At 50.6% G+C, this 13,400-nt stretch overlaps 2 protein-coding genes across 2 annotated transcripts in view; one reads left to right on the forward strand and one right to left on the reverse strand.

The window, feature by feature from the left end:
- Nucleotides 1-11,437, reverse strand: part of SLC41A2 (solute carrier family 41 member 2) — a 121,207-nt gene extending 109,770 nt beyond the window's left edge. The window contains exon 1 of the mRNA XM_075344735.1: nt 11,297-11,437. The gene's annotated coding sequence lies outside the window, so the exon portion shown is untranslated. The remainder of the gene's footprint in view (nt 1-11,296) is intronic.
- A 226-nt stretch (nt 11,438-11,663) lies between these two features.
- NOPCHAP1 (NOP protein chaperone 1) overlaps nt 11,664-13,400 on the forward strand; it is a 24,306-nt gene continuing 22,569 nt past the window's right edge. Inside the window, exon 1 of the mRNA XM_075344737.1 lies at nt 11,664-11,967. Coding sequence (XP_075200852.1) covers nt 11,889-11,967 — 79 coding nt within the window. The 5' untranslated portion in view covers nt 11,664-11,888. The remainder of the gene's footprint in view (nt 11,968-13,400) is intronic.

Consider the following 13,400-nt stretch of genomic DNA (forward strand, 5'->3'; position numbering starts at 1 on the left):
ATTTAACGCTACATTCTCCGTTGCTTCCGCTTGGCAGAAGCAACGGAGCATCGGCCAACGGAAGCAACGCAGGTACTTTTGGCACAATCCGTCATCAATGCAAGTCTATGGGAAACAACGGAATCCGTTAACGGATTCCGTTGTTTCCCAAGACAGCGGATTGCGCCAAAAAAAAAAACAAACGCAAGTGTGAAAGTACCCTTAAGCAGATAATGTCTTTCCGCAGCTCGTCCTACTACGTCACAACTGGGATGGATGGGAAACTGCTGGGAGCTGAAATATTTCTGCAATAACGAAAGAGTACCTACTGCAGAGGTGTATCTAGGCTTTCTGGCACCCGGGGCAAGAATCCTGTTTGGCGCCCCTCCGCCCCGTGGCTTGGGTAGTCGTCCTGTGGCCGCTCATTCATATATGATTTGCACATTTAGTCATGCGCAGACGAGCTGCTCTTCCTAAGGCCTAGCATACACAGGGAGTAAAAAAAACAAAAACGGAGCGAGTGGAATGCGATAAAAATCGCATTCCACTTGTACCAATATTACTCTATGTGTCCACTCCCATAAGCAATTGTTTTCTCAGCCCTAATCGGACCGAGAAAACAGTCGCAGCATGCTGTGAGTGTAATGCGAGCCTGTTTCACTCGCACCCATACAAGTCTATGGGGCAAGAGAAACATCGCACTGCACTTGTGTTACACCGGTGTAACGCGACTGCTGTGCGATTCTCGAATCAGCTGGCAATGGAGGAGTGAGGGAGAAAAATTCCGGCCCTCCTTTCCGCAGCGCCGGCCCTCCCCACTACAGCTGTGGTCTGATCGCACGATCGGACCAGTCTCATGACCCTCAGCTCCTGCTGTGCTGCGAGCGTGAGTCGAGTGTCATGCGAGGACCCGCAGTAATCCCCATGTGGCTTCAGCCTAACTCCTTCAATCTTCATTGAAAAACAGAAGTAAAAAGAGACGCTAATTGTCACATGACTAAATATGAGACTTGCATATGAGTGGTGCAGCAATGTGATGACTGATGGAAATAGCGAGCGGAGCTGAATCCTGACAGTGAGTATATTATACGTTGTTAGCATTGGGCTACAAAGCTCAATTTTAATATTTTATGAAAGTCTGCAGTCACTCTAGGTGACTGCAGGCTTCTGAATTCTCACAAAGCATGCTCTGCACACTTTTAGGATTCCCCCAGGCCAGTGGCAAGAGCGGTGATCATGTGAGCACAATAATGCCAAGCACTGCACATCCGCCACATTGATTAGCACCTGGCCGCGGCCACTATCAGAAGACAGAGCAGATCTGGAATGGAGCCTTCTAGCCGTCTGCTGCGGCCGTTGATATTTAAAGTGAACCTGACCGGTACAATATGGGTACATATTGCTAATCCCTACCTAACCGTCCCTGTATATACTAGCATAGATAAAGAGCTCTTTAGAAAAAGTATTTTTAAAGATGTTTTATTGTATACGATGCTGCCATCACCACCTGACGCTGGATTTTGGCTCAGAGCGCATGATCCTGCAGTTTCAGTCATGTGCACTATGAAGCCGGGTGTACGCGTCCTGGCTTCAAACTGAAGTAGTGCACATGACAAACTCCAGAATCATGCGCACTGAGCCGAAATCCAGAGTCAGGCGGCAACAGCAGCGGAGAGGTGAGTGAGATCATCCTGTAATGCTGCGTATTCATTAGCATGATCGCACGCCCACAGTGGCGTATTAACATGCTAATAGGGCTGACTAGCAAGGGAAGTAACGCCCAGAGGACTAGTCCCACACTGACCGTATACCGCCCACAGCCATGACACACTGGCCGTATACCGCCCACAGCCATGACACACTGGCCGTATACCGCCCACAGCCATGACACACTGGCCGTATACCGCCCACAGCCATGACACACTGGCCGTATACCGCCCACAGCCATGACACACTGGCCGTATACCGCCCACAGCCATGACACACTGGCCGTATACCGCCCACAGCCATGACACACTGGCCGTATACCGCCCACAGCCATGACACACTGGCCGTATACCGCCCACAGCCATGACACACTGGCCGTATACCGCCCACAGCCATGACACACTGGCCGTATACCGCCCACAGCCATGACACACTGGCCGTATACCGCCCACAGCCATGACACACTGGCCGTATACCGCCCACAGCCATGACACACTGGCCGTATACCGCCCACAGCCATGACACACTGGCCGTATACCGCACACAGCCATGACACACTGGCCGTATACCGCACACAGCCATGACACACTGGCCATATACCGCACACAGCCATGACACACTGGCCATATAATGCACACAGCCATTACACACTGGCCATATAATGCACACAGCCATGACACACTGGCCATATACCGCACACAGCCGTGACACACTGGCCATATACCGCACACAGCCGTGACACACTGGCCATATACCGCACACAGCCGTGACACACTGGCCATATATCGCACACAGCCGTGACACACTGGCCATATACCGCACACAGCCGTGACACACTGGCCATATACCGCACACAGTCGTGACACACTGGCTATATACCGCACACAGTCGTGACACACTGGCCATATACTGTACACAGCCATAACACACTGGCCATATAATGCACACAGCCATGACACACTGGCCATATACCGCACACAGCCGTGACACACTGGCTATATACCGCACACAGTCGTGACACACTGGCCATATACTGTACACAGCCATAACACACTGGCTATATACCGCACACAACTCTGACACACTGGCAGTATACAGCACATTGTACTCACACAATGGGCGTATACTGCACACAGTCTTGACACACTGGTCATATTGTATACTGCACACGACACACACTGGCCATATACAGTACACATGCATTGGACATACTGTATGCCGAACACAGCACTCACACCCTGTACACAGCACTCACACACGCGACACGCTGTATACAGCACTCACCACCGGTATACAGCATTCACACAAGCCGTACACAGCACTCACACCCTGTATACAGCATTCACACCCTGTACACCGCACTCAAATGCGACACGCTGTATATAGCACTCACATACCGTATACAGCACTCACACGCCTTACACAGCACTTACCCACACGACACCCTTTATGCAGCACTCACAACCGGTATACAGCACTCGCACCCAGTACACAGCACTCGCACCCAGTACACAGCACTCGCACCCAGTACACAGCACTCGCACCCAGTACACAGCACTCGCACCCTCTATACAGCACTCGCACCCTCTATACAGCACTCGCACCCTCTATACAGCACTCGCACCCTCTATACAGCACTCGCACCCTGTCAGAGCGCTGCATCAGGGAGCCTGACATCGCCCCCCCCCCCCCACCCCGAGAGCTGCGCCTGGGGCAGATGCCCCGCCAACCCCCACCAGATACGCCTCTGCCTATTGGCTACAATTTTGCTCAATAAAGTTATTTAGTAATATTTTTTAAATTTAGTTAATTTATATTTATTACATTTCTGAAAGTGAAATAAAAACATTTACTACATCTACTTTACATCAGCATCACTTTTGAAAATTGTTAGAAGGGTCAAAGGTTTGGCAGCAGTTTTTCATTTTTTCCTATGAAGTTTAAAAAAAAAAAAAAACGGGATTTTTAGGGCCAATTTCAATTTTGACGCAACTTTGAGGAGTCTAGATGTCTGAAAAAATGCAAGCAAGACCATATTTTATCCCGCTTCGGTGATGCCAGGTCAACTTCCAATTCCAGAAGTTGACATGACATCACCGGACATCAGAGGTCACTGCAGCTGGGGGTCACGTGATGGGGGATGGGTGGACAGTGATAGCACCGCTCACAGGCAGAATTGACAACAGACGGTATTTAGAAAATGCCTTCTGTTCCAGCTTTACATCAATGTGGCCACTATGCTATGTAGTGGACTACCTCTGTAAGGCTACTTTCACACATCAGTTTTCTGTATTCAGGCACAGTCCTTTTTTTTCCTGATCCAACGGATCCTGAAAAAAAAGTGAAAACCGTATCCACCGGATCCGTTTTTTAACGGATCCGTTATGCCGGATCCGTTAAAAAACGGATCCGGTGGATACGGTTTGCATCCGTTTTTGCATCCTTTTCGTCCGTTTTTTGGCTGGATCCGTTTTGTTAATTACATTGGAGCATGCTCAGTTTAGAAAAACGGATCCGGCGGCCGCATCCGTTTTTTACCGCATTACGCCGGATCCGGCGTCCATAGGCTTCTATTGTAAAACACGCCGTATCGCGCCGGATCCGGCGCGATGCGTTTTTTTTTGCCGGACAAAAAAACGTTGCAAGCTACGTTGCCTCCGGCCGCCGCTTTAACTAATTTTGCCGCATCCGGAAAAAAACGGATGCAACGCAAAGCCATCCGGTACAATCCGGTACCAATGCAAGTCTATGGGGAAAAAACGGATGCGGTACCGGATCCGTTTTACCCGTTTTTTTCCGGATTGAACCTGATGGCAAAAAACTGATGTGTGAAAGTAGCCTAAGGCTGTGTTCACACACTGCGTTTTTTACCTGCGTTTTTGGTCCGTTTTTGGTCCGTTTTTGCTGCAGAAATTTCTTGAGAAATTCTTGTAACCTTTCTGCAGACATTCCCCAGCAAAACCTATGGCAAAAAAAATTAGCTGTGCACACACTGCGTTTTTTTCTTAAGAAAATTCTTTCAGTAGATTTTCTTAAGAAAAAGAATGAGCATGTCACTTCTTTTCTGCAGCTAACTGCGTTTTTTGCCATAGATAATTGGCACAATAACGCAGGGAGCAACCAGCGGTAAAAACGCACCGAAAACGCACCAAAAACGCACCGAAAACGCACCGAAAACGCGGCAAAAACGCAGGTGCGTTTTTGGTGCGTTTTTTAACACAGGTGCACTCTTAAGAAATTTCTTAAGAAATTTCTTAAGAAAAATCATTTTTCTAGTGTGAACATAGCCTTAGGCTATGTTCCCACAGTGAGCCTTTGGTGAGTTTACCATATTGCAGAATTTCTGCACTTATTATGTAAATTAAGTTACTTGCGCTTTTTAACATGTATTTTTTGTATGTTTTTTACATGAAGTTTATCAAAATTTTGATGCTGTAGTTTTTGTTTCTTGTTGACATCTTATGACTTAACACTAGAAGTCACAAGAATTTCGAGCTCCATAGGGTTCCAATGGTATAAATGTTAAAATGACCTCTCTCTGGGACTTCTAGTGTTAAATAAAGCTGCTTTAATTTTGATATGTCCTAGTATTTGTCTTTGACAAAACTTTATTGATATACTGTATTTTTCGTTTTATAAGATGCACCCCCAAGTTTAGAGGAGGAAAATAGGAAAAAATAATTATTGTTAAAATGAGGGTCCGTCTCATAATCCTAGTGCGTCTTAATCCTAATGTATACCAAGGGGGAGCGGCTCAGGAAGGTCACAGGAGGCAGGGTCAGCGATGCTGCGGGCTCAGAGGGGGGGGGGTTGCGGCTCAGGAAGGTCGACAATACTGTGGGCTGCAGGGTGTCGCAGAGGCGGCGGACGCCATTGAACTTCTGGCAGGCTGTGGGGGTGTCACTGCAGTGGAGTGAATCAGGAGGGTCACAAGATGGGGTTGTCTAGGCAGCAGGTGCCATTGATCTGACTGTGGGCTCCGTTGAATCGCCCGTGGTTGACTGGATGGACAAAGAAAAATGGCTGTGGAGGCGGCGCATGCGCAGACATGATTCCATGGCCATTTTATTGAAGTCCATCGCATCAATGTGTGCTCACACTGCCTTCGCAACCATTTTCTTGAAGTCCATCGCGTCAACTGCGGGCAATTCAATGGAGCCCGTAGTCAGATCAATGCACCCGCCGCCGAGACACCCCATCCTTTGACCCTCCTGAGCTGCTCCGCTGCTCCTCCGAGCCCTCAGTATCGCTGACCCCGCTCCACCACCGCCGTCCCAGTAAGCCATATCTGGATAGTAAGACACATCCCCATTTTAGCCCCAGTTTTGGGGGAAAAAAAATTAGTCTTAAAATCCAGGAAATACGGTACTTATGTGCAGATTACATGCATTTTCTTACACAACGGAAAGACACTAAAAACGCATGTGCGTTTTTTACCTGCAGTTTTGCGGCATCTAATGCAAGTCTATGAGGAAATCAGCACATGAAACTCAGGGTACCTGCAGGAGATATTGACATGTTGCAGATTTGAAATACGCACTGCAGGTCAATTAATTCTGAGTAAAAAAAAAAAGCATAAATCCCATCCACTTTCCTGGAACTGTAAGATGCTGCGGTATTGACAGAGTGAAAAGACACAGTATTAAAAATTAACTAAAAATTCATTGTGGACACCAAGCCTAATAAGAAAAAATATGTAGGTGAGATATTGCACAATTATTCAGCGCACTTGTGCCAGAGCGTAAATAGTCCTGTGACGTACACCCACATAGTACACAGTACAATAAAGCTGAGCCGCGTGCAAATAAAGGCACACTGGATAATAAACCATACGGCAAACAGCCAGTGTAAACACAAAAAAGTGCAATCCCGGAGACATTCTACCTCCACACGTCAGCTTCCATACTTATCATGGTCTCCTATTGTTATCACTGGATCATTAGCGGGAACCAGCGACAGCTCCTACTACAATATCACCATCATCAGCGGGAACCTGCGACAGCTCCTACTACAATCTCACCATCATCAGCGGGAACCAGCGACAGCTCCTACTACAATATCACCATCATCAGCGGGAACCAGCGACAGCTCCTACTACAATATCACCATCATCAGCGGGAACCAGCGACAGCTCCTACTACAATATCACCATCATTAGCGGGAACCAGCGACAGCTCCTACTACAATCTCACCATCATCAGCGGGAACCAGCGACAGCTCCTACTACAATCTCACCACCATCAGCGGGAACCAGCGACAGCTCCTACTACAATCTCACCATCATCAGCGGGAACCAGCGACAGCTCCTACTACAATATCACCATCATTAGCGGGAACCAGCGACAGCTCCTACTACAATATCACCACCATCAGCGGGAACCAGCGACAGCTCCTACTACAATCTCACCATCATCAGTGGGAACCAGCGACCGCTCCTACTACAATATCACCATCATCAGCGGGAACCAGCGACAGCTCCTACTACAATCTCACCATCATCAGCGGGAACCAGCGACAGCTCCTACTACAATCTCACCATCATTAGCGGGAACCAGCGACAGCTCCTACTACAATCTCACCATCATCAGCGGGAACCAGCGACAGCTCCTACTACAATATCACCATCATTATCGGGAACCAGCGACAGCTCCTACTACAATATCACCACCATCAGCGGGAACCAGCGACAGCTCCTACTACAATCTCACCATCATCAGTGGGAACCAGCGACCGCTCCTACTACAATATCACCATCATCAGCGGGAACCAGCGACAGCTCCTACTACAATCTCACCATCATCAGCGGGAACCAGCGACAGCTCCTACTACAATATCACCATCATCAGCGGGAACCAGCGACAGCTCCTACTACAATATCACCATCATCAGCGGGAACCAGCGACAGCTCCTACTACAATATCACCATCATCAGCGGGAACCAGCGACAGCTCCTACTACAATATCACCATCATCAGCGGGAACCAGCGACAGCTCCTACTACAATATCACCATCATCAGCGGGAACCAGCGACAGCTCCTACTACAATATCACCATCATTAGCGGGAACCAGCGACAGCTCCTACTACAATATCACCATCATTAGCGGGAACCAGCGACAGCTCCTACTACAATATCACCACCATCAGTGGTCACCAGTGACAGCCCCATTATTACAGTATCACCATCATCAGTGGGCACCAGTGACAGCTCCATTATTACAGTATCACCACCATCAGTGGTCACCAGTGACAGCCCCCATTATTACAGTATCACCCCCATCAGTGGGCACCAGTGACAGCCCCCATTATTACAGTATCACCCCCATCAGTGGGCACCAGTGACAGCCCCCATTATTACAGTATCACCATCATCAGTGTGCACCAGTGACAGCCCCATTATTACAGTATCACCCCCATCAGTAGGCACTGGTTACAGCTCCATTATTACAGTATCACCCCCATCAGTGGTCACCAGTGACAGCCCCATTATTACAGTATCACCATCATCAGTGTGCACCAGTGACAGCCCCATTATTACAGTATCACCACCATCAGTGGTCACCAGTGACAGCCACATTATTACAGTATCACCATCATCAGTGGGCACCAGTGACAGCCCCCATTATTACAGTATCACCATCATCAGTGGTCACCAGTGACAGCCCCCATTATTACAGTATCACCATCATCAGTGGTCACCAGTGACAGCCCCCATTATTACAGTATCATCACCATCAGTGGTCACCAGTGACAGCCCCCATTATTACAGTATCATCACCATCAGTGGTCACCAGTGACAGCCCCCATTATTACAGTATCATCACCATCAGTGGTCACCAGTGACAGCCCCATTATTACAGTATCACCACCATCAGTGGTCACCAGTGACAGCCCCATTATTACAGTATCACCATCATCAGTGGTCACCAGTGACAGCCCCATTATTACAGTATCACCATCATCAGTGGGCACCAGTGACAGCCCCATTATTACAGTATCACTATCATCAGTGGTCACCAGTGACAGCCCCCATTATTACAGTATCATCACCATCAGTGGTCACCAGTGACAGCCCCCATTATTACAGTATCATCACCATCAGTGGTCACCAGTGACAGCCCCATTATTACAGTATCACCATCATCAGTGGTCACCAGTGACAGCCCCATTATTACAGTATCACCATCATCAGTGGGCACCAGTGACAGCCCCATTATTACAGTATCACTATCATCAGTGGTCACCAGTGACAGCCCCCATTATTACAGTATCATCACCATCAGTGGTCACCAGTGACAGCCCCCATTATTACAGTATCATCACCATCAGTGGTCACCAGTGACAGCCCCATTATTACAGTATCACCATCATCAGTGGGCACCAGTGACAGCCCCATTATTACAGTATCACCATCATCAGTGGGCACCAGTGACAGCCCCATTATTACAGAATCACCATCATCAGTGGGCACCAGTGACAGCCCCCACTATTACAATATCACCATCATCAGTGGTCACCAGTGACAGCCCCCATTATTACAATATCACCACCATCAGTGGTCACCAGTGACAGCCCCATTATTACAGTATCACCCCCATCAGTGGTCACCGGTGACAGCCCCCATTATTACATCATCACCATCAGTGGGCAGCGGTGACAGCCCCCATTATTACAGTATCACCACCATCAGTGGTCACCGGTGACAGCCCCCATTATTACAGTATCACCCCCATCAGTGGGCACCAGTGACAGCCCCATTATTACAGTATCACCACCATCAGTGGTCACCAGTGTGACAGCCACATTATTACAGTATCACCATCATCAGTGGGCACCAGTGACAGCCCCATTATTACAGTATCACCCCCATCAGTGGTCACCAGTGACAGCCCCCATTATTACAGTATCATCACCATCAGTGGTCACCAGTGACAGCCCCATTATTACAGTATCACCACCATCAGTGGTCACCAGTGACAGCCCCCATTATTACAGTATCACCATCATCAGTGTGCACCAGTGACAGCCCCATTATTACAGTATCACCCCCATCAGTGGTCACCAGTGACAGCCCCATTATTACAGTATCACCATCATCAGTGGTCACCAGTGACAGCCCCATTATTACAGTATCACCACCGTCAGTGGGCACCAGTGACAGCCCCATTATTACAGTATCATCACCATCAGTGGTCACCAGTGACAGCCCCATTATTACAGTATCACCACCGTCAGTGGGCACCAGTGACAGCCCCATTATTACAGTATCATCACCATCAGTGGTCACCAGTGACAGCCCCATTATTACAGTATCACCATCATCAGTGGTCACCAGTGACAGCCCCATTATTACAGTATCATCACCATCAGTGGGCACCAGTGACAGCCCCATTATTACAGTATCATCACCATCAGTGGGCACCAGTGACAGCCCCATTATTACAGTATCACCCCCATCAGTGGTCACCAGTGACAGCCCCCATTATTACAGTATCACCACCATCAGTGGTCACCAGTGACAGCCCCCATTATTACAGTATCACCATCATCAGTGGGCACCAGTGACAGCCCCCATTATTACAGTATCACCCCCATCAGTGGTCACCAGTGACAGCCCCATTATTACAGTATCACCATCATCAGTGGTCACCAGTGACAGCCCCATTATTACAGTATCACCACCGTCAGTGGGCACCAGTGACAGCCCCATTATTACAGTATCACCACCATCAGTGGTCACCAGTGACAGCCCCATTATTACAGTATCACCACCGTCAGTGGGCACCAGTGACAGCCCCATTATTACAGTATCATCATCATCAGTGGTCACCAGTGACAGCCCCCATTATTACAGTATCATCACCATCAGTGGTCACCAGTGACAGCCCCATTATTACAGTATCACCATCATCAGTGGGCACCAGTGACAGCCCCATTATTACAGTATCACCATCATCAGTGGTCACCAGTGACAGCCCCCATTATTACAGTATCATCACCATCAGTGGTCACCAGTGACAGCCCCATTATTACAGTATCACCATCATCAGTGGTCACCGGTGACAGCCCCCATTATTACATCATCACCATCAGTGGGCAGCGGTGACAGCCCCCATTATTACAGTATCACCACCATCAGTGCTCACTGGTGACAGCCCCCATTATTACAGTATCACCCCCATCAGTGGGCACCAGTGACAGCCCCCATTATTACAGTATCACCCCCATCAGTGGTCACCAGTGACAGCCCCCATTATTACAGTATCACCCCCATCAGTGGGCACCGGTGACAGCCCCATTATTACAGTATCACTATCATCAGTGGGCACCAGTGACAGCCCCATTATTACAGTATCACCCCCATCAGTGGGCACCAGTGACAGCCCCATTATTACAGTATCACTATCATCAGTGGTCATCAGTGACCCCACCAGTGTGACATATACTTGACATGGGACTGGCACTGACAACCATTGGCAATCCCCATCATGGCCACGGGTGTCAGCGGTACTGGGTGCAGAGCCCGTAGGGTCCGGGCAGGCACAGGTGACAGCTGTATGACTGCCACTAGCAGACAGTCACCGCACAGAAGCCGTTTCCCCCGCCTTACCTCCTGGCCTGTTCCCCCTCCATGACACGGTTATCCCCGCGGGTCATGCCGCTCCTCGGCGTCCAGGCAGCAGAAGTGACGGTTCCCGCAACGCAGCCGTAGTCGTACGGGGAAAGGGCGGAGCCCACATTAGTGACGTCACCGGACCGCTATTGAATTACAGGGTCCACGCGTATGGGCGGGGCTTGTGTCTCCTGGAGACCAGTTACACGTCACCCGTAGCAACATGGGAAGACACGCTGTTGAGCTGGTGGTGACCCCAGTCTTTGCATCCCTAGATAGCGGACATTATAGTTTCACAAGGCATAATACAATGTAACTGTACTGGCAGCTCTGTCCTGACGGTGTACTGCATGCAGTTGGCCAGCAGGGGCACTCTCTGTCTGCTGTGCTAGTAATACAACCCTCACATGGGGAGCATAGAACAGGAGGCCATACACTTGTATTAATAATACTGAAGAGTGGATACATTCTGCCCATAAGCATCATGGCGGCTGACAGCCTGCGCTCCCGTGACGTCATCACCGTGCTGCCAACTTCCTGTCCCGGTGCTTTTCCCCATGCTTCGGAATAGGAGGCTGCACTGCAGGATATGGCGGCGCAGGAGGGACACACCGCGCAGTCTGTGCACTCAGGGGAGCTGCTGGATGTCGGCTGCTCAGGAGGCGGCGGTGAGTGACATTCTGGGGTGATGGAGCTGTACTCCACGTACACAGTGCTGTGCACCCTGTCAGGCATTTTAGTCTGTAACATTACAGGTTGGAAGTATGTTGTATTCTGTATTTAGAACGTTTCCTAGATAGCAGCTCAATTTACAACTCCTCTGGTTGTCTGTGGTAATGGTTGACAATCAGGAGTTATATTAACGGCAGTGCTGAGCTCCTCACTGCAGATCTGTGAGCAGTACTTACAGGGTAATGCCCATGATGGAATGTCTACTTGTTGGAGAGGGGATAACGTGCTGACCTGTGGGGTCTGACTGGTGTGAACCCGGAGATAAGAGCTTTGGGATGGACAGTACCCCACCATTCATTCTGTGCGGGACTGCTGTGATCAACCGGCCCCTAGAAGACGGAGCGGAGGATGAGAATGCGTTGCTACAACTGTTCAGACAGGGTGTTTCAGAGCCCCATTCTCAGGATTTATTGGGGCCATAATGGTCATGTTCTATGGTTAGGTGGTAACTAGTGAGGAGCGAGCGCCGCCATGCCGGGATGGAATGTGAGGAGCGAGCGCCGCCATGCCGGGATGGAATGTGAGGAGCGAGCGCCGCCATGCCGGGATGGAATGTGAGGAGCGAGCGCCGCCATGCCGGGATGGAATGTGAGGAGCGAGCGCCGCCATGCCGGGATGGAATGTGAGGAGCGAGCGCCGCCACGCCGGGATGGAATGTGAGGAGCGAGCGCCGCCACGCCGGGATGGAATGTGAGGAGCGAGCGCCGCCACGCCGGGATGGAATGTGAGGAGCGAGCGCCGCCACGCCGGGATGGAATGTGAGGAGCGAGCGCCGCCACGTCGGGATGGAATGTGAGGAGCGAGCGCCGCCACGTCGGGATGGAATGTGAGGGGCGAGCGCCGCCGCGTCGGGATGGAATGTGAGGGGCGAGCGCCGCCGCGTCGGGATGGAATGTGAGGGGCGAGCGCCGCCGCGTCGGGATGGAATGTGAGGGGCGAGCGCCGCCGCGTCGGGATGGAATGTGAGGGGCGAGCGCCGCCGCGTCGGGATGGAATGTGAGGGGCGAGCGCCGCCGCGTCGGGATGGAATGTGAGGGGCGAGCGCCGCCGCGTCGGGATGGAATGTGAGGGGCGAGCGCCGCCGCGTCGGGATGGAATGTGAGGGGCGAGCGCCGCCGCGTCGGGATGGAATGTGAGGGGCGAGCGCCGCCGCGTCGGGATGGAATGTGAGGGGCGAGCGCCGCCGCGTCGGGATGGAATGTGAGGGGCGAGCGCCGCCGCGTCGGGATGGAATGTGAGGGGCGAGCGCCGCCGCGTCGGGATGGAATGTGAGGGGCGAGCGCCGCCGCGTCGGGATGGAATGTGAGAAGCAAGGTTAAAGGTGTTGTCCATTCTAAATCCACAAGTCTGCCACTTGCTCAATGTAAGT

The sequence above is a fragment of the Anomaloglossus baeobatrachus genome, chromosome 4 (assembly GCF_048569485.1).
Source record: "Anomaloglossus baeobatrachus isolate aAnoBae1 chromosome 4, aAnoBae1.hap1, whole genome shotgun sequence".
NCBI lineage: Eukaryota > Metazoa > Chordata > Amphibia > Anura > Aromobatidae > Anomaloglossus > Anomaloglossus baeobatrachus.